General features: G+C 36.7%; 1 protein-coding gene across 11 annotated transcripts in view; it reads right to left on the reverse strand.

Moving 5' to 3' along the window:
• Nucleotides 1–339: 339 nt before the first annotated feature.
• OCIAD1 (OCIA domain containing 1) overlaps nucleotides 340–22,218 on the reverse strand; it is a 28,261-nt gene continuing 6,382 nt past the window's right edge. For 3 of the 11 annotated variants that reach the window (XM_045474111.1, XM_045474107.1, XM_045474112.1), the window contains exons 4-9: nucleotides 17,541–17,594; nucleotides 10,392–10,439; nucleotides 9,034–9,169; nucleotides 7,836–8,011; nucleotides 3,566–3,718; nucleotides 340–874 (exon numbers count right to left, since the gene is read on the reverse strand). In XM_045474111.1, the coding sequence (XP_045330067.1) occupies nucleotides 837–874; nucleotides 3,566–3,718; nucleotides 7,836–8,011; nucleotides 9,034–9,169; nucleotides 10,392–10,439; nucleotides 17,541–17,594 (605 nt within the window). In that variant the 3' untranslated portion in view covers nucleotides 340–836. Of the gene's footprint in view, nucleotides 875–3,565; nucleotides 3,719–3,887; nucleotides 7,375–7,790; nucleotides 8,012–9,033; nucleotides 9,170–10,391; nucleotides 10,440–17,540; nucleotides 17,595–22,218 lie in introns of those variants that run through there. The other 8 variants (XM_045474116.1, XM_045474110.1, XR_006711481.1 and 5 more) reach the window with 7 other exon arrangements.

Genomic DNA, 22,218 nt, shown 5'->3' on the forward strand with positions numbered 1-22,218 from the left:
CAGAGAAAATGGAGATAATAAATGACATTTTAATTTGAACATTCTGTTTCTGGTAGAACTGCAATGAGAAAGCAGAATTTAGAGGAGACCGTAATTTCATTTTCCATTCACCTGAACCAGAAACAAATATTAAGTCAATAACGAAGTATACCAATTTTTATTCCTGTGGAGTTTGCAAATATTTCAAACACAGCCACTACTCTAAGGCGTTCTGCTCTTTACCGTCATGAGTCACAGTCATTGTATCATTATTATTCAGAAATAGATGACTTTATTTCCTATCCCTGTGAAACACCACTTAGGAGATTACAAACAATAACACCATGAAATCAATGAAGATGCATGTTCCTTTACATTTTATTTACCATACACATTAATAAGTAAATACAGCAAACACCGGAGAAAGGCTTTTTAATAATTTTTTGGATGTCAAGCTTAACACTTAAAATTATGCTTGCTCCCCCCCGCCACCCACCCCAAATCCACATGCAGCTATCATTTATTTTCATATATGCTGATCCTAGAGAATTACAGACTCTTTAGTTTTAGAAGAGTATCCTTATCCTGTAACTTAAAACAATTTCACAAACTGCATGTGACCATGGTATAACACCATCATTCATATAGTTCCTCAAGATGAATATAGCCATACAACATTCACATTAAAATCTGTGTTTTAAACATCATTTTAATAAGCCAAACCACAAGAACCCAGGTTCTAGTTTTAAATGTGTTTATGAAGACTGCTGCTGAGCTCAAAGCATGCAGATATTCATGACCACCTAGATGAGGCTGGATATTGAAAACTCCTTCAGTAGGTCCAATGATGCAATTTTTCACTCATCCCAAGTATCTCCATATTTGTTTACTTTGACTAGGAAAAAAGCACAAATAATTGATGATTCCAAACAGTAATAAGTAAAAGATACTATTTAAGTTTGCTATTATACTAAAAAGTGCTTCTCATTTTGAATAAATGCACATGACAGAAAGGGGCTAGCCAGACTTTTGCAAATTGAAGTTCAGACACAAATAATGGTGCACTCTATCAAGAACTTGACATAAATATTTGATTCTCGTAACAACCTTATAAAGTAAACACAGCCCCCATTTTAAGGGTGAGAAAACAGATTAGTAACTTGCCCAAGGTACAAGCCTAATAAAGCAAATAGAACTGAAATCAGAACACAAGTCTATTTAGGTCCAAAGCATGCGTGCCTTTACAAGTTTGCCATACTAAGTGTGGTATATATTATAGCACACACCAAAAAGTTACCAGGAAATAAAATATAGTAACAAACATTTGAATTTTATTTTCCACAAAAAATATAGTAATAGAAATGATCAAGTCTTCAGGTTGTGGTTAATTCATTCTTTTCTCCCACGAGCTGTAATACTATACAAGAAGGAAAAAGTTTCCACAGTCCTACATCTTACATGAAATTACATTTTGAAACAAGCTCCTCTGTCTTCTCTTACTTTTAGCCTCTCTTCTACGTAGGGTTCATCGATGGATTACAGCTCTTCTAGTATTCATAACAATGTAAAGGAGATGTTGTCAATGTATGGACTAGGGACCCTTTCCCCAAGATTCTTTTGGGGAGTCTGTTTAAAACTATTTCATTATTATAAGAAGATATTATAGGGTTTTCCCCCCTCATATTTTGACTTTTCCCCTAACCTTCATATCCTCATCAGTATAAGGTAGTCTTCTAGAAGCTTTATGATAATGTGGTGCTATCACTGCCCTGACAACTGATTGATAATAAGCTTCTGTTTCTGAAATTTCTGTCTTAATTTCTGATTTAGGTGAATGTCAACAAACATATTTTAGGTGACATTTTCTGACCAGTGATGTCTCGGTCAGTGTCAAATTTTCTGTCTAGACTCTAAAACAGAACATTCTAAAAAAATCACCCAAACTATTTCAAAACTGTTTTCTTTTAAATTCTGTATATAAAGCATACAAACACACACACACACACAGCTTTCTTTTTACAAAGAAAAAAATTATTTCATATTAGTGTCATGTGACAGAACTTCACAACCATTCAGTCAAAACCACAAATGTCAGAATCCAGCAAATGCCAAAGATCTATTTTGTTAACCTTTATTACTAAGGCCCAACCACAACACTCCATATCTGAAACATCAGGACATGGTACTACATTGTGCAGAAAAAGATTACAGAAATGAGAGAAATGCTACTGCCTGCCCTCGTGGAGCTTACAGTCTAAATCCTCAAATTAAAGTACCAATAAGTCTTTACATATTACAAAGTAATGGCCACTTGAATGCATAATGTTTATGCTAAAGCTTCTTTAATGATAAACATCAACAAGTATTTCTTATTACAAATATATTTGAAAGCTGGGTTTTTTTTACACTAATAACATGACAGTAATTATTATCCAACATTGTTAGGAAAACAGAATTCTAAATGAAGCGACTGCTACTAATTAGAAATAAAATTGGTTCTAAGGGGCGCCTGGGTGGTTCAGTCTGTTAAACATCCAACTTTGGCTCAGGTCATGATCTCACAGCTCATGAGTTTGAGCCCCGCGTCGGGCTCTGTGCGGACAGCTCAGAGCCTGGAGCTTGCTTCGGAATCTGTGTCTCCCTCTCTCTCTGCCCCTTCCCCACTCATGCTCTCTCTCTCAAAAATAATAAACAATTTAAAAAATTTTTAAAAATTGGTTCTAAAAGAACAATCATAATAAAAAATACAAAAGATTTGTATTTTTGCGTTCTTTGTGGTGTAGGACTCTCAAGAAGGTACAAGGGACCTCCTTCCTTCCTTCCTTCCCTTTTTTACAGTAGTAAATAGAAAACCTTTAAACAACTGACATACCCTCTAAAATTCCTCAAGAAAGACATCATGAAACTCTAACAGTGAAACAGGTACAAACCCCAATTCAAAATGCCTTCTTCCATTAGGGGTAAACTTCTGTGCCAGAAAATTTACTTTGGGTAATGTGCAGCAGTTCCAAAAGGAATTAAAACAAACTGTGATTTTTGAATTTATAAAGTAAAAGTACTATTGGAAATAAAAGGTCAAACTCCTCTTTTGGAAGTGCCCTAAAAGCTGGTTTGTAAGGCAAATAACTCTTATTCCAATTTCACAAAACATACAAGAAAATCAATTTCACTACTCAATCATGATTCTCCACTTCTGCCAGAAGTGGCATTACAGCCCATTATCAAGTCACCAGATACGGTTTTATGCAACAGATGCATCATTTAAAAAACATTATCAAGCCCCAAGGTGACTTCTGATAAGAGAAAACATTCAAATGGATTTATAATTTCTACAATGTGTTAAAACTAGTCTCATTGTCTTAAGTCATACTACCATCTGGACTTCATTATTTTCTAACACAAATGGTCTCTGGAACACCTCAGAAAAGGAAAAATTGTTAACTGATAGCTATTCTTTTTTTTTAAAAAAGGTTATTTTGTTAATTGCTTGAGGAGTTAAATCACATATTCGTATAATTAATATTTTAAACTAATGCTGTAGTTTCCAATCCTAAAGAGTAAAGTGATTCATACTAAACTATCATACCTTCTTTTTTTGGCATTCTTTCCTGCATAGGCCTGACTGAGGGGTCAGTCTTATGTGTTAAAGTTACTTCATATGACTCTCTGTTCTTATTCCTTAATTCCTCATATGTAATATTTTTTCTTTTAGGACTTTCTTCAGGGTTGGGATCAGGTCCTAAAACAACAAACAGTTAATAAATGGCGATAAAAGGATTTGAATAAATCCAAAGCAACTACATTTTAGAAATGCTTCTTACCTACAATAAAAACAGAATAAAGTAAAATAAAGGCTCAAATTATTACCACCATCCCAAATTTTTCCCAAGATCATTACAAAACTAAAATTGACTTTCTTGTACACTGTTAAGCTTTTATTTCTAAAATTTAAAATCCACATAAAAAAATTAAAAAGTAACCAGGGCCAGAAGAATAGATATAATATATGCCAGCAAAATTCATATTCACGAAAATGTTAGTTTTTAAACTAGAAAATTATTCACACTTTTTATATAATTAAAAAGAAATATAGCATACCAGTGACAATTGAACAAAACCTGACATAGTACACATTTTACTTGGTATAGTTAAATGTTCCTATAACCAGAGCCTATATGCAAATAACTATAACTATTAAAAAAAATTTACCATCTTTATACTTAAACAGAAACACTTCAAAATACATACTGAGAAGTATAAAATATAGACTTTAATGACAGCACGGATCATTTTTCTCAGATCTAATGGATGCAATACTAAGGCAGAAAAAAGCGGCAGTGATAATTTTGGCTGGGGAACCAGCATTTATTCTTTCTCTCTCCCAAGGAGAGTCAAGGTAGGAATACATATCATTAAAGAGTCAAAAACTGATGCAAAAATCAGGAAGTGGTTACTCCTAATATTAGATGACAGGAACAAATATTAAACATAGTTTACAAAATGTATAACCAACAAGAAAAGCCATATAAACACTTTAAAAGAAATTAACCAATGCCAACATGGCATTCAGTCAACAACTACTTAACTTACAAAAGTCTTACACACCACTCCAAAAATAGTATCTTTCAAAATTTTACACACAAATTGGGTGTATCATTTTATTAACATAATCATATTAATTAAAATAATTTTTTAAAAAGAAGTTTTTATCTAAGTGGAATTTTAGAACTCCACAGGAAGATCCCAGTAAATAATCAGAATTTTCAAATCAACATAACTATACATTAAATGTTTTCAACCATAACCTTTTATTTTGCTACAAAGTATACTGCATTGATACAAAGCAAAAAGGCTTTAAATTTCTAACTAGTCTTAATACTATATACCATTCTTGAAAACTAAATTTTTGCTAAAAAAGAATGCAAATAAAAGTATTATAAACATATTGGATTTTAAAAGCACTTACATTTCATTGGTAATGAGTAGTTATTAAATTAATTTCCCTTCACCGTGATATTTTTTAAATTGTGAAGGAAACTGTGTACTAGATTATTAGTTAGGAACCCACAATTCTCATTCCCACTTAGCTGACAAGCACTGAATGTCCTTGGGCAAATCACTAAGCTTCTCTGAATCTTAGTTTTTCTCAATTGTGAAATATGCAAGTTTGACTAGAGGATCTATCTCTAAAGTTCCTTCCAGGTCTAATACTTTTTCTCACCAAAAAGAAAATATTTCTTTGTTCTGAAATTGTGGCAAATGATGGAACATAAATCAGAAGATTAGGGAGAAGTTTTTCCACTTACAAAAGCCCAATGAAAATATTCTGCATAGCATGATTTACTACTTTGGGAAGGTTATAAAGAGCTGGAAGGAATAAAATATAAAACAGCACTGATTTAAATCTAACTGTAATAAACTACCTATGATAAGTCTCCTTACAGCTACGAAGGAGTGCTTTCTACTTTCAAAGATTAATAATTCTCAATTTCTGGTAAGAGAAAGCAGAACGAAATAGGGCAGGCAGGACTTAAACAAAAGGGGAGAGTGTCCTGGTAAGGAAGGACAGCACCTGGGGCAAAGCAGAGGAGGCCACGACTGGCCCCTGTGGAGAGAAGTCGAAGAGTGGCAATCCTGATTTAGAGAAGGGGCTGGGAAAGCAGAGCAGTGGATGGAGAGATGGCTGTTCTGGAGGACATAAAATATACTGAAATATGGGCTTTGCTGTAGTCCTTAGGCAGATACCAAAGGGCATTTTGTCTGTTTGCTTTTATTTGGAAAAGGAATTATGTAACGTGGAATGGAATTTTCTAATGCGAATGGAAGGAAAGATGAAAATCATTACAAAGGAAGAGGTGATGCACGGCTAGAATTCAAGTAGAATGGATTCGGACTTGAGAGTCTGGCAAAATGAGAGATGCAGTAAGAAATAGAACAGCTGCCTCTGAAGATAAAATAATAACTAACCACTCTCTCCTAATCTGCCAGCCTTCTTCCCTTTCTAATTGGGAGGTCTTTGTTTCCAACCATTCAGGGGAAAAAAAAAAAAAAAGTCAAGGCTCTCGACAACTTCCACCCACTTACGAATGTCTTTAATTACTGTAACTTCCATTCTCTCCTGTCTCTTCTTTTCCAAAAGGTTAATTAATACTCACCACCCCCACCCCATCCTGCTCTAAAGCGATGCTGGCCAATGTAATTCTCTGAAATGATCAGAATGTTCTGTATCTGCACATTCCAACAAAGCAGCCACTAGCACGTGTGGCTACTGAACTGAAATGCTTACAAAGCAACTAAGGAATTGAATTTGCATTCTGATTTAATTTTATTTAATAGCTACATGTATTTAGTGGCTACTTTATATTCTGACCTACCTAGAACCCCTTCTACAACCTCTGGAACCTTGACTTATAATCAACTTCTCCCTTCCCACTGTTTCCCCTCTCTCCCTTTAACTTAAAACATGGACCCAAATCTGTCCCAGCTTAAACAACAAAAGCTCAAATGTTCCTTTAACCTTGTTTGTTCCTTACAGTTACTGGCTTATGGTATTTGCATCAAAGGAAGCGTTTTCAAAGAACATTCTATCCACAATCCCTTATCCAAACCTTCATAGTCAGAAACTTTTCAAAATTCAGTTTCTCAGATTTTAGAAAAATGTCATAGTATATGGCCCTTATATTGCTTACTATCCATCCATTCAGTGATTTGAAGCAGCAATGCATAAACAAACATTTATATTTCTACAACAAAATGCAGGAAAATCACATTTAAGATAAAGATTACAAATAGACTTATGTCAGTGTAGGTCAGGGTCTAAAATGAATTAAGTCAGATTTTATCATCAGTTTAATTACTAAAAAAGCTTTGTAGGGGTGCCTGACTGGCTCAGTTCATAGAACATGTTACTCTTGATCTCAAGGTCGAGAGTTCAAGCCCCATGTCAGAAAAATAAATAAATAACAAAAATTTTTAAAAATAAAGCTTTGTGGTTGTTAGAATTTTTTGGATTTTAGGATTTTAGATAAGGAATTGCAAACCTGTACTTTCTAATTCTTTACTCTTCACCGCAAACTAGATTGAAAGAACAAAGGAAGGAAATGAATGTCTGCTGAGAGCCCATTACTTGCCAGGCATTACCTCTGATTATTTCATCTGATTCCAAAAGCTCTTTAAGAGAGGTATTATTATCTCCATTCGGGAGATCAAGAAACTGAAGGAATCACAAATTAGTTACTTGCCTAAAGTCACATAGCTAGCCAATGTCAATCATTCAAATCCAGGCCTTAATCCAAAGTTGATGGTGTTTCACTTACATTCTGTGATCTTCAAAGCTAGTATTTACACAAACTTCACAAAGCATTTTCACATGGATTTTCTCACTTGACAACAGTTCTGTAAGGCAGGTAATTATTATTTTTCTCACATTATAGACAAAAAAGCTGAAAGCCTTTAAGACCAGCCTAACAAGTATAACTTCTTTGAAGCCTCCCTGAGGTCCAATTTAGCACTTCTTCTTTGCTAGATCACTAAAGTTTGTTAGTATTTTCAATTAATGGGACACATTAGTAATTTTTCCTTATATTTCTGTATCTTCTAACAGTCTAAGACAATTTCTCAGGGACAAGGACCACGTCTTATTCATCTACACTTCTTCCATACCTAGCTGAGTGCCTGACATCTACCGGACGTCACAAAACGTAGAATGAAGGAAGAAACAAATGCACAACAAACATGCTGAGTTTAGGGTGGTGGTGGAACATACAGGTGATATCCAGCAGAAAAGGTGATCAAATAAAGTTTATACATACGTTGGACCATAAAATGTTGAAATTCATTTCAAGAGAAGTTTCTACCTTGGGCAATATGATCAGTAATACCAGTGGGAGTAGATTCATTCATAGAAGCACTGAATGGAATTGGCTCATAATGAGGAAGCATGTCTTTTTCTATGTTGTCTGCTGCTGGAGATGTCACAAAAGATGAATGACCACTCACATTTGAGTCATATTTTGACTTCTGAGAATAATGCCTGTAATTCATATTGTATAAGAAACACAAGTTACTGTCTACACCCTAAGAAGTGTGTCAACATATAAAAACTAGTTATCTTATTTTCTAAAGGAATCGTGTAATTTTAACATGGTCATTTATGGTAGCAAAATGAAGTCTTTCTCTCCACCACAAAAACCTTAAAAATATGTTCTGACCCATTTATACAGCTTAAAAATGTCACTCTTAATATAGAAGAAAAGTGCATTAGTCAATATTCTAATCCCTAAGCTTCAGAGATCATTTTTAATGTGTTTAAAGTTCTTAGAAAAAAAAGTACTTCAAATCAGAAATATGTCCAGTATGTCCAGTTCCCACATTAATTGGAAGTTACTTCCATAGCTAGCAGGCCATAAACACTATTTAGCTAAGGCAGATACATAAGGATTACTAGCATTCATGGACTTTATCATTTATAACAATTTATCTATTAAATCTACTTAATTACATTATTGATCTACCTATCCAGATGGACAGGATTCATTTATTTATACTAACATAATTAAAACAAAAATTTGGAGAATGTACATACATAACAACAGAAGGATTAAGAGATGGGACTGATGAAATTTGGGAATTCAAAAGAAAAGTCCAAAATACAGTAATCAAAAGTGTTTGCCAAATTAAAATCCTTTATTCTGGGATTAGCATTCCCGATAGGATGCAACTCTCTATTTAAAACAAAGGTAGGGGTGCCTGGCTGGCTTAGTTGGTAAAGCCATGAGACTCTTGATCTTGGGGTCATAAGTTCAAGCCCCATGTTGAGTGTAGAATTTACTCAAATAAATAAATAAAATTAAAAAAAAAAAACAAATAAAAACAAAAGCAGACAAATTTTACTCCAAGTAAAACAGAAATAGTTTTAGCTTGCTGAAAAATGGCAAGTTTCCAATGGTCCTTCAGGTTAGGCAATGTTTCATGCCCTCAATTATGGCAATATCCAATTACAATTTTTTTTGGCTAAAATTAAAAACCTTTAATAAAAATCAGAGTTTGGCCTACCCAGATGGTGAAGATCGCCGTGCTTGTCCTGAGCGTAAAGCTTCTCCAAGAGGGGAATTCTCAAGATTCTTGAACTTCTCTTGGCAAGTTTTCACGTAAGAAAGCTTTCCAGCAAAATATCCCATGATACAAGCAACTTATTTGTAAAAACAAACAAAAAACGTGACTCAATGTGTCCATTTAGATAAAAATCTTTCCTAAAAGGAAACTTGTTAAGAAATGTGAGACTGGGGGCGCCTGGGTGGCGCAGTCGGTTGAGCAACCGACTTCAGCCAGGTCACGATCTCGCGGTCCGTGAGTTCGAGCCCCGCATCAGGCTCTGGGCTGATGGCTCAGAGCCTGGAGCCTGTTTCCGATTCTGTGTCTCCCTCTCTCTCTGCCCCTCCCCCATTCATGCTCTGTCTCTCTCTGTCCCAAAAATAAATAAACATTGAAAAAAAAAAAATTAAAAAAAAAAAAAAAAAATGTGAGCCTGAATAGAGGTCGTTGGTATGGGAAGACTGAGATTTCTCGAAATAATGGTACAAATACCATTATATCAGCCTTAGAGCAAACAGAGTCTGTAGATATAACTCACTTTCACAAAATAAAATAATCCAAAATAAAGTTGCTTTAAGATATATAAATTCTACTTTACTAATTATTAATATAGACAGGAAAGACGTGGTAAAAGTATAACGGAAATGTGGAATTAAAGCAGAGTTCTAGCCTAATCAGAAGGATTTTAGGCCATTTCTTTTCCTGTAAAATGGGAATGCTACCATTTGACCTGCTAATTTCATAAGACTGTTTTTAAAATTAGGTGCAACAAACCCCTTAAAATATATGAAGTGATACCTAAACATGGCTAGTGCTGCATCATTATGTGTTTATTTCCAATATAAAAGAGAGGCTAACCAGGGAAGATTCACAGAAAAGCCACAGGTGCTCTTTTTTAAAGCAATTTATTAGCTTCTTTCCTATAAACCATACTACAGTATGTAAGTAAATTATGCTTGCTTACGCTTTAAAATGTAAAGAGATTTTTAAAAGTTGGACTTCATTTAAGACACTTTACTTTGGTTCATCACTACTTGACAACTTTCTTTCCTCATAAACCAAGAGAATTTATTTTAAAATACTGTCTCCTTACACATCACTTAAGAGGAATAGTTTTATTATATTATAAAGAAAAAAATTCCTCCTATTAGTAACTTGTGATTCTTAATGCCCAGGTAGTCAGTCTGTTTAATGAAAAGCTTAAACAAACTAGTCAAAACAAATACACCAAATAATGGCTAGGAGTTAGATGAGACAAAACATTTGGTAAAAACTACTTATTTTACTTAGAAAGGAAAACTAGGGTTGTTCATACTTACATAGAAGTTTAGGGATGGACCCATATCTGGGGTGACTTGAAAGGATTCCTGAAGATAAAAGGGTAGATATTCCTGAGTAACACTATTGGAGATAGACACATTTACATAATTGGAATATTTCATTTTCTATTAAAATAAAAAGGTTTATGCCAATGTTTATGCTAAATGTAAGAAAATGACACAAATAAGCAAACTATTTCTGTGAATCATAATCTTCATCTCTTCTAATGTGAGACAAAATAATAAATTTGGAATTGCAGTACAAAGACAGATCTATTTCTCAGCAGTTTTGGGCAACCCACAAAGATAAAAGGAAAGATCAGTATGGACTACCTTTAAATACTACCTGACAACATTAGCTCTCTCCATAACCCCAGAGAGGTCTAAGACTATAGCTACCGGGCGCCTGGGTGGCTCAGTCGGTTAAGTGGCCGACTTCGGCTCAGGTCATGATCTCGCAGTCCGTGAGTTCGAGCCCCGCGTCGGGCTCTGTATTGACAGCACAGAGCCTGGAGCCTGTTTCAGATTCTGTGTCTCCCTCTCTCTGACCCTCCCCCGTTCATGCTCTGTCTCTGTCTCAAAAATAAATAAACGTTAAAAAAAAAAAAAAAAAGATATAACTACTTAAAACAGAAAACCAAAGCGCCTCGGTGCTCAGTCGGTTAAGCGCTGGACTCATTCAGCCCAGATCAGGATCTCAGTTTTTGAGTTCAAGCCCTGCATCTGGCTCTGCATTGACAGTGCAGACAGAGCCTGCCTGGGATTCTGTCTCCTCACTCTGCCTCTCCCCCACTAGTTCTCGCTCTCAAAATTAAATAAACCTTTTTTTAAAAGAGAGAGAAAACCAAGTAAATCCAACATTAAGAGAAAAATGAAATCCAAATGACTCTATGATCTATTAGCACAGGTGAATTTATTAGCAAGATCACTTGAAACAAAGTCAATACACAAAAAAATATATGTATCATTTCTATATACTAAAGACAAACAAACGAACCACACTTTTTGAAAGATACAAAAACAATCAAAGATCCAGGAGTAATCTAATGAAAATTTCAAAGATTTGTACCCTGCAAACTACAAAACTTACGGACAGAAATGAAAGCTACAGGGAGGAACATACCATGTCCATGAAATGAAAGACTAAATATTGTAAATATGGCAATTCTCCATAAATTCAATGCAATCCCGATTAAAAATCAAAGACAGTGTTCCCAGAAGTTGAAAAACTTATTCTAAAAATCATGTGGAAATACAAGAACAAGGCAATATTGAAAAACAACAAAAAAATGGAAAATGGACTACCAACAAATATCGAGATCTATGATAAAGCTAGAGTAATTAAGACTGTCCTAAGCGCAAGAACAGATAAACTGACCAAAACCAGAAGAGAGTCCAGAAACAGGTCCACACATAGTCGCTTATGAAAAAGGCAACACTGCACGCAGTGAAAAAGACAGTTCTTTCAAAATATGGTGCTGAGTCACCTTCATAAACATAAGGGGGTGAAATGTACCTTGATCCCACCTCATACAACATAGGCATACCTCAGAAATACTGAAGGTTCAGTTCAAGAGCACCATGATAAAGCGAGAAAAGCAAAAAAGTCAAATGATTTTTTTTTGTTTCCCAGTGCATATAAAAACATTTATGCTATACTGTAATCTTTTTTTTAATGTTTTATTTATTTTTGAGAGAGACAGCATGAATGGGGGAGAGGCAGAAAGAGGGGGAGACACAGACTCTGAAACAGGCTCTAGGCTCTCAGCTGTCAGCACAGAGCCCAACGCGGAGCTCGAACTCAAAAACCGAGAGATCATGACCTGACCTGAAGTCAAACACTCAACCGAGACACCCAGGCGCCCCTGTAATCTTAAGTGTACAACAGCATTATGTCTAAAAAATAAAATACTTTATTGCTAAGAAATGCTAACCATCGTCTGAGCTTTTAGAGTTGTAATCACTGATCACAGATCACTACAACAAATACAATAAGAAGAACATCTGAAATATTGTGAGAACTGCCAAAATGTCAGAGACACAAAGTGAGCAAATGCTGTTGAAAAAATGGTGCTAAGACTTGTTCAGAGCAGGGTTGCCACAAACCTTAGAGATTTGTAAAGAGTGTAAAATCTGTGGGGCGCCTGGGTGGCGCAGTCGGTTAAGCGTCCGACTTCAGCCAGGTCACGATCTCGCGGTCCGTGAGTTCGAGCCCCGCGTCAGGCTCTGGGCTGATGGCTCGGAGCCTGGAGCCTGTTTCCGATTCTGTGTCTCCCTCTCTCTCTGCCCCTCCCCCGTTCGTGCTCTGTCTCTCTCTGTCCCAAAAATAAATAAAACGTTGAAAAAAAAATTTTAAATAAATAAATAAATAAATAAACGCTGAAAAAAAAATTAAAAGAAAAAAAAAAGTGTAAAATCTGTGAAGTACATAAAGCAAAGCACAATAAAACAAGATATGCCTGTAATCAAAAACAATTCCAGATACTTGAAAATTTAAGTGGGGAAAAAATAAAGCTTATAGAAAAAAAGCATAAGAGATTCTTCATGTCCTTTTATTTATTTATTTTATTTATTTATTTTTTAACGTTTATTTATTTTTGAGACAGAGGGAGACAGAGCATGAACAAGGGGAGGAGCAGAGAGAGAGGGAGACACAGAATCTGAAACAGGCTCCAGGCTCTGAGCTGTCAGCACAGAGCCTGACGTGGGGCTCGAACTCACGTACCGTGAGATCATGACCTAAGCTGAAGTCAGACACTTAATCGACCAAGCCACCCAGGCAGCCCTCTTCATGTCCTTTTAATAGCCAAAGCTCAGAGCACAAAAAACCCTCATCATAAAAAAATATGACAAATTAGACTCGATCATATTGAGAACTAGTTAATCAGTGGGAAAAAAATAATATCACAATACATGTATCTGACAAAAGACTCACTTTCAGAACATACAGAGAACTCTCACAAAACCAACAGAAAAAGAAAACGCAATGGAAAAATGGACAATAGACTTGAACAGACACTTCACAAAAAAAGAATATATTCAAGTAAGCTATAAACAAAAAAAAAAGGTCCTCAACTTCATTTGTCATCAGAGATGCAAATTAAAACCACAGTGCAATCAGTATCACTATTCATTCACCACAATGGCCAGAATTCTGGAAATAGGAAGTGTTGGTGGTAATGTAACACAAATAAAACTCTACTAATAAATTGGCGTGAGAGTGTAAATAGGTCTAAACAATCTAGAAGGTTGGCAGTTATCTACCAAAGCTAAATATATACATAATCTACGACCCAGCAAAATGTCTACCAAAAGATGCTGTCTGTATTCATAAGAGAACTATTTGTAATAGTCAAAACTGTGAACTACCCAACTGCCACTGTACAAGATGGATAAGCTGCTGTGGTGTATTTACACAGCAGAAAACTACATGGCAACAAGAATATATAATCTACAATTACATGCAACAATGTGGGTGAAGCTAGCGACGTGCTGGAAAACCAGCTCTCCAAATAACCAGTCCTGATTTGTAATGATCAGCTGCCGTGGAATAAATACTTGCACCATGACCAATGTCAGCTATCAATAGTTTAAAAATTGGCTTGCCAAGTTCTTAAAAATTTAACAACCAGCTCTCTGGAGGTGGTATAAGCCAGTTCCGATATACCACTGAACGAATCTCATAACACTGAAAAAAAGTGTACAAAAGAGTACTTACTTGTATAATTTCACATATACAAAGTATAAAAACAGAACTAAATTATGCTATCAGCCTCAGTTACACAAGTGAGATAAGGAGAAAAAGGAAGATGGTAACAATACCCACTTTCATACAAAAGAGTTGTTCCTTCATTCTGTCACCAAATAGTTACATACCGCTTACAACAGACACTATGTACTAGGAAGTAGAAGAGAACAAGGAACAAGATGCTCTCTTTACCACCTCACAGTTTTTACAGTCTAGAGAGAGAATGAAGGCAATACAGCGTGGTCTTATTTATCCACTCAAATATCTGAGTATCTACTACATGCACTGTGCCCAGTGGTCAATGCCAGAGACAGTCTCTTTCCTAAGGGAAGTAGCAGGAATAGAGGCAAATAGACTTGTCGAAGGTTAATTCAACACTCTTGACAACAGATGGTGGCATTAATTATAGCAGCTGTGCAGATGGAGGTGAACAGTTCACAGAGATATTTAAGAGCTGGACTAGAATGGACAAGTATTCCACAAAAAAAATACGCAGAATATGGCTCTGGAGCAGGTGTCTAGGCTAGGGATAATCATAGGGATTTAGAGCAATACATGGTCTCTGAAGCCCAGTTATTACTGGGTTAACAGTGTATATACGGACTGAAGACTGAAAGTCAAAGCAGAATTCTGAAGAACACAGGTGGAGGATGAAAACCCACACTAGAATATTAAGTACCAACAGGTCACAGATTTTGGTCTTTTAGTGCCAGCTACTAAAAAGAGTGTATAGTATAGATCAGACACCCAAAAACCATGAAAAAATGGAGGAGGTGCCACAGGCAGGAGAAAAATCAGAATATGCGGTCATAGAAGCCTAGGGGAGAGAATGTTTCAAAGACTGGTTAAAGTCCTATAACCAACAAGAACAGAAACTGCCCATGGAATTTAAGTAACAAGGAGGTTGTATTGGTAACGGTTCAAGTTTTGGTAAATGTCAGGGGCACCTGGGTGGCTCGGTCGGTTAAGTGTCCAACTCTTGATTTTGGCTCAGGTCATGATCTCTCGGCTCTTGGACTGGGCCCCACGCTGGGCTCTGTGCTGACAGCATGGAGGCTGCTTGGGATTCTCTCTCTCTTCCAAAATAAATAAACTTAAAAGTTTTGGTAAATGTTGGAACATATGCAGAATTTTTTGACACATGGGTTTTGCAATGGGTTAAAAGAAGTTAAAAGTGCAGTGCTCATTCATGAAGTCTGGCTTCAAATGCGAGACAGCTGGGAAGAGTTGGAAAGGGACAGGAGGAAAGGTTTTTCTTTTTCGTGTTCTCACGTTAAAACAGACCTGGACATGTTTAAATGTCTTCATAGAAAGAGAATGAGTAGTGATGGAGCAGCTAAGACTACGTAGAGTATGACACTGTGGATGAAAGCATATACAAAACGTTAGGTATTTTGATTAAATGCAAAATGTCTTGATGGATTTTGGATTCTCTTCTTAAAGTCTTTTCCAATTTCTTTCTTTTCTTTTAAATAATTTATTTATTAATCTTTATTTATTTTTGAGAGCGAGCGAGCGCAAGCAGGGGAGGTGCAGAGAGACAGGGAGATGAGGATCTGAGGCAAGCTCTGTGCTGACAGCAGAGAGCCCAACATGGGGCTCAAACTCATGAACTGTGAGATCACGACTGGAGTGGAAGTTGGGCACTCAATCGACTGAGCCACCCGGGCACCCTCCAATCTCTTTTTTTGAGACTGACTTTTTTATTAGAATACTGCACCCAAAACAGATCTTTAATACAACAATAATAAAACGTCTTAATCCTGGGAAAGTTACCTGAGTAATATATCATTCAATGTTGTTTTTTATATTTTTTATTCCAAATTATCAAAACCCTAAGAGTAACAACAAACTGACAGTTATTACATATATTATATAATAAACGTTATTCCATAAACTAAGTTACATTTTCAGCAATTCAATCTTTCTAAAAAATGGATAATGGAACTCTACTGTAAGGCTCCAGGCTCAGACATTAAGGACAATTACAGAGGCAGATTCTGGAACAATACTCTTGATTATGGTATGACTTTTGCAAATGAAACCACAGAGGCACAAACTGCCACTGATGACAAGTCAAATAATTAATCACCAAATGGTGACTAAGAATCCAGGAAGATTTTAGCTGTAAGAAAAATGTGCCTCCTAAGTTACAGGTTCTAACAGTTTCAGTGGGATTCACCATATCCAGAAGCAGTTCTATCATGAAATATCTGCAACTAAAACAAGGGAATTTCTGCTTCAGTTAGCTGTATCATTAGTTATGTGTAGGATTAGTTATGTGTAGGAGCAAGGCATTTCTAAGTCAAGCAGGTGCTTCGGCAGCACATATACCAAGCCAAGCAGGTGCAAACAAAAACAAACAAAACAGCAGGGGTGAGATTTTATTGTTAAAGCTAGAAGGTCTGTCTAAATGAGGAGGTACAATCTGATTCTCCTAACCACTACCACTTCTGCCTTAACCTTTAAGCTCTCCAGTCTCCTACTCTACCGAGGCTCAAAAGCTCCAAGAGTTTCTACCCTGTTCTGGGACACCTCATTCCAAGGATATATAGTTCACAAAATAAATGTAATAACCATCTAATTTTAACATGTGGATACTGAAAGACTTAAAAATTACACTCAATACCCACACATGAATGCACCATAATATTCACGTCAAGAGAATCTGGGACAAAAAGTGTCCCCCCACCTCTCCATACTATAAGACAAAGCTCTGATTCAAGGAGCTAGGGAGCCACTGATCTTTAAGACAGTGTAGAAGAATCACCTGAAGTTTGTTAAAACACAGATACCTGGGCCCTACCTTGAGATTCTGATTAAGGAGGTCTGGGATAGGGCCCATGAACTTGCATTTCTTTAAAAAAAAATTTTATGTTTGTTTATTTTTTGAGAGAGAGAGAGCACAAGCAGGGCAGGGGTAGAGGCAGAGGGAGACAGAGAATCCAAAGCAGGCTCCAGGCTCTGAGCTGTCAGCACACAGCCCGATGCGGGGCTCAAACTCACAGACTGCAAGATCATGACCTGAGCTAAAGTTGGACACTCAACCGACTGAGCCACCCAGGCGCCCCTGAATTTGCATTTCTAACAAGATCCTACGTGATAGTGATGTCGATGGCCTTTCCCAGACCAGGTTTGTCTCTCTAGCTGTTTGCAAACCTTCAGGTTTTTAGTTACTTTTCGCTCTTGTAGATTGTTAATGTTGCTACAGCAAAGGAAGACATCAAATTTTCAAATCAAGACATCTGAGTCTGTGGGTCCACAGAGACATAACTCTCCTGAGAAGTGTATCAGTGATCATGTTTAATACATTACACTTTATCTAAAAGTGAGGAAAATTACATTTTAAAAAACATAATGATATCCAAAATGCTAAGTAAATTTGAAGTTTAAATATTTACCTTTACTAATTAATCCTTGAGTGATCAACATACTTGTTGCAGCCAAAGGCACAGCTAGAAGAGAAAAAAGAATTTGTCAACATCAACAAAACAGATTTTGTCCGAGTTCATTAGGAAAAATGTGTATCAGTAAAACCATCTAAGAAGTACGTTGCACAATTAAGATCTTTAAAAAAAGATGTTTCCATTTTTAAAAGTTGTATTATACATAGTCAATAAAAACATAAAAGAAACATTTTAAGTTTAAGAAAATATTACAAAACATTAATATAATTCAAGAACCATCTAGATTTGGCTTTAAAAGAACCTAATTCAAGAACCATCTAGATCCGGCTTTAAGAGAACCATTCATTAGTATCAATTAAGACAACACAGTAAATAGTGACTAAAAACTCTGCATTCGGTAAGGAGGAATATAATAACAAGAGGCAAGAAGTATTATTACAAACAAGAGCCACTACTGAATAATTATTCAACTCCATGGACCGTGCTAAGCACCTTACATACATTTTCTCACTTTTCACTATCTCTGTAACATACAGTACTTTTTATTACCACCTTTTAAAGATATGGAAACTGAAGCTTAGAGATGGTAAGTAATTTGCTCAAGGCCATACAGCTACTTCAATGGCAGGTTCCAGATTCTAATAGTCTGTCTCTCATACCAGACCTCAATCTTTCAAGTTCTAAAGTACGCTGCATGAACCAAAACACAAAATGTTATTTGTCTACAATTATACTGTGGCTGGGGCAAGAACAAGCATAGATTTTTCTTCTAAACCAGTGAATTCCTTAAAACTACATGAAATATTATATATTACAAAGTATTAGTGTCAATTATGTTAAAAAAAAAGTATCTATCTATGTATATATACGCGTATGAATCCAGGCTGAAAAATCCAAAGCTCTCCATTAGAATCTCAAAGGAGCTCATAATTTAAAAATCACTGTTTTCGGGGCGCCTGGGTGGCGCAGTCGGTTAAGCGTCCGACTTCAGCCAGGTCACGATCTCGCGGTCTGTGAGTTCGAGCCCCTCTGGGCTGATGGCTCGGAGCCTGGAGCCTGTTTCCGATTCTGTGTCTCCCTCTCTCTCTGCCCCTCCCCCATTCATGCTCTGTCTCTCTCTGTCCCAAAAATAAATAAACGTTGAAAAAAAAAAAATTAAAAAAAAAAAAATCACTGTTTTCAACACCAGCACTATCCAACAGAATTTTCTGTGATGATGGGAATAGCCTATATCCATGTCTTCCAGTTAGTGTGCAGAAAAGGTTTAAAATAGGAACCCTGAGACTATCCTTTTTCATTTATGTATTTATTAAAAAAATGTTTTTTATGTTTTATTGATTTTTGAGAGAGTGACAGACAGTGTGAGCTGGGGAGGGGCAGAAAGAAAGGGAGACATAGAAACTGAAGCAGGCTCCAGGCTCCAAGTGGTCAGCACAGAGCCACATGTGGGGCTGGAACTCATGAACCTCGAGTTCATGACGTGAGCAGTCGGACATTTAACCAACGGGAGCCACCCAGGCGCCCTGAGACTGATACTCTTAAGAAGACCTCCTTATAAGGTCCTTGGCTGATACGTGGGAATCTAACTGGTAAACAGTTCCCTGTGAGTGATCTAAAACTTTACCTGAATGGTAAGTGGCTCACTGCACCTAAACTGCTAATGCAAATACACTTGCTTTCCTTAGGAGACTCTGGAATTTTGGTACCTTCTAGACTGAGGGGGTGTGTGTGTGTGTGTGTGTGACCAGCCCCCAGTAAAAACCCCAGGCACTGAGTCTATTGAGATTCCTCGACAGGTAACACTTTATTCGTGTTATCCCAACTCCTAGCTGGAGAAACTTACATGCCCTTTAGTGTGTGACTCTACTATCAGAGGAGCCTTGGAAGCCTTGGCCTGGTACCCCTGGTCTCCTCTGGAGTTCACCCCATATTCCTTTCCTTTTGTTGATTTTGCCTTGTATCCTTTCTGTTATTTTAAATTTAAATAGCTACATGTGGCTGCTACCTTGAACAGCACAGTTCCAGACCAGGGGCTGGGAAACATTCTGTAAAGAGCTAGAGGTAAATATTTTAGGTTTTGTGGGCCCCAGGTCTCTCTGTCCCATCTACTCAACTTTTAAAGCAAAAGCACCAAGACAATACTAAACAAATGAACACAGATGTAGTCTACTAAAACATTATTTATGGATGCAAAAACATAAATTTCATGTAATTTTCACATGTAACAAAATATTCTTTTCTTTTTTTTCAAATATTTAAAACTAAACACATAGAAACTATTCTCAGCCCAGAGCCATACAAAAACAGATTTGGCCCTTTTAGGCTATGGTTTGTTCAACTCTGATCTAGAATACATGAACAATTTAAGAACTAAGGTAATTAAGATGTTCAAATTATTAGAGATTGCATCATTAAAATCCATAAAGTTAGAAGAGGGCATTAGCTTTGCCATCAGAAACAATCTGCAGGAACCCTAAGGTTTGAATCCCTAGTCTACTACTTACAAATGGATTTCACCTTTGCTAGAAAAATGCTTTAAGATTCATTAAAATACCTTCGGGTATTTTCATTTAAAGTTTTTTGAAAGATAAGTCCGTTTTAAATTATAGCATCACTACAATTTGTAATCATTCTTTTCCTTCAGCTTGATTCAAGAATTGCAACATGAAGGATTCAAGAATCATACAAGAATAAGAAGTGTGAGTCAGTTGGCCGTCTCTACAAAGGACAATGCTATCCCCATTTCACTGTCCTTAGGCCAACATGGTATAATGCAAACAGTAAGTTTGGTTAAGAAGATTCTAGTACTGGGGCGCCTGGGTGGCTTAGTCGGCTAAGCGTCCAACTTCGGTTCAGGTCATGATCCCACACTTTGTGAGTTCAAGCCCCGCTATGGACTCTGTGCTAACAGCTCAGAGCCTGGAGCCTGCTTAGGATTGTGTCTCATTCTCTCTCTGCCCCTCCCCGTCTTGTGCTCTGTCTCTCTCAAAACTAAATAAATGTTAAAAAAAAAAAAAAAAAAAAAAAAGATTCTAGTACTAGTTTGCCATTCACCACTACGTCTTTGCATAAATCTCTTAACTTCTTTTAATGTTATAAAGGATAATGGTTTAGAACTAAGGTCTCTCTGGAGCGCCTGTGTGGCTCAGTGGATTAAGAGTCTGACTCGATTTCACATCATTGGTGAGATCAAGCCCCATGTTGGGCTCTGCACTGGCAGCTTGGAAGCTGCTTGGGATTCTCTCTCCCTCTCTGTCCCTCCCCTGCTAGTGCAAACTCACACTCTCCCTCTCTCAAAATAAATAAACTTAAAAAAAAAAAAAAAAAAAAAAAAAAAAAGAGGGGCACCTAGGGGGCTCAATTGGTTGAGCGTCCGACTTTGGCCCAGGTCATGATCTTGTGGTTCACAAATTTGAGCCCCACATTGGGCTCTGTGCTAACAGCTCGGAGCCTGGAGCCTGCTTTGGACTCTATGTCTCACGCTCTCTGCCCCTCCCCAACTCACGCTCAGTGTCTCTCTCTCTCTCTCTCAAAAATAATTCAAAAAATTAAAAAAAAAAAAAGAATTAAGGTCTAATTCACGTATTCTATCACAGTAAAAGGGAACAGTAAACTGAAACAGACTTCAGAGATTTCTAGTCTTTAACTAGAGTAAAAGGATACTCAGAAAGAGTAAGTCATGTGCCCAAAGCAACACAGATAGGTAGTTTGTGGTAGAGCTGAAACTAAAACCCAAGTCTCTTGGCTCCCTGGTCCATGGCCTTATTCCACTGCGGTACATGACTCCTATTTCAAGATCTGGCCCTCGGGCTATGGTTCCCTCAACTCCCGCAACTCTATTTACTTTATTTGCTCTATTGTGTCAAGTGGCACCTGACTGGCTCAGGTCATGAACTCGCAAGGTTTGTGAGCGGGAGCCTCACATCAGGCTTACTGCTGTCAGCTGCCGTCAGCACAGAGCCAGCTTCGGATCCTGTCCCCCTTTCTCTCTGACCCTCCCTTGTACACACGCTCTCTCTCAAAATTAAACATTAAAAAATAATAATAATCTGTTTCTTTTGGCAAATGAATAATACTGCTGACTGAAAGCTATTTTGCATTATGACCACAGTCCCAACCATATCCAATACAAGGACTCCTAAAATTCCTTAAACTATTCTCTTCTTACAATAGCAAAATGCCACGCTAAATTCATAATAGTACCCAACTGAAACTTTTATTTCATTAATCACAGTAGCATTAACCATTTAATAAAGAAAACACCTACAAAATAAATTGAATTAATCCCCATAATAATCCCATGGAATGAGTTGTTATCCCCATTTCACAGATAAGGAAACTGAGGCATACAGGCATCAGGTACTTGCCCAAAATCTCATGGCTAATAAATAAGTGATGGGGCTGGGATTTGGATCCAGACAAGGGACCAAAGTCTATACTCATCATTCACTATACTGTTTCATTAAAAAACCAGTAGAACACATGTATATGATCCACAAAATCCATAAATGATGCATAAAACCAGTATGAATTCATACATCTTTTCAATAATAGAGACTTAGAACTACTGTAACATGTAATACACACTAAACTGACCCTCTTATGTATATTCTTTCATTACCTGTATGTTTGGGCAGGGGTATAGCCATTTTTTTGTTAGTGCATAGGGCCA

This window comes from Leopardus geoffroyi, chromosome B1 (assembly GCF_018350155.1).
Source record: "Leopardus geoffroyi isolate Oge1 chromosome B1, O.geoffroyi_Oge1_pat1.0, whole genome shotgun sequence".
NCBI classification, from domain to species: domain Eukaryota; kingdom Metazoa; phylum Chordata; class Mammalia; order Carnivora; family Felidae; genus Leopardus; species Leopardus geoffroyi.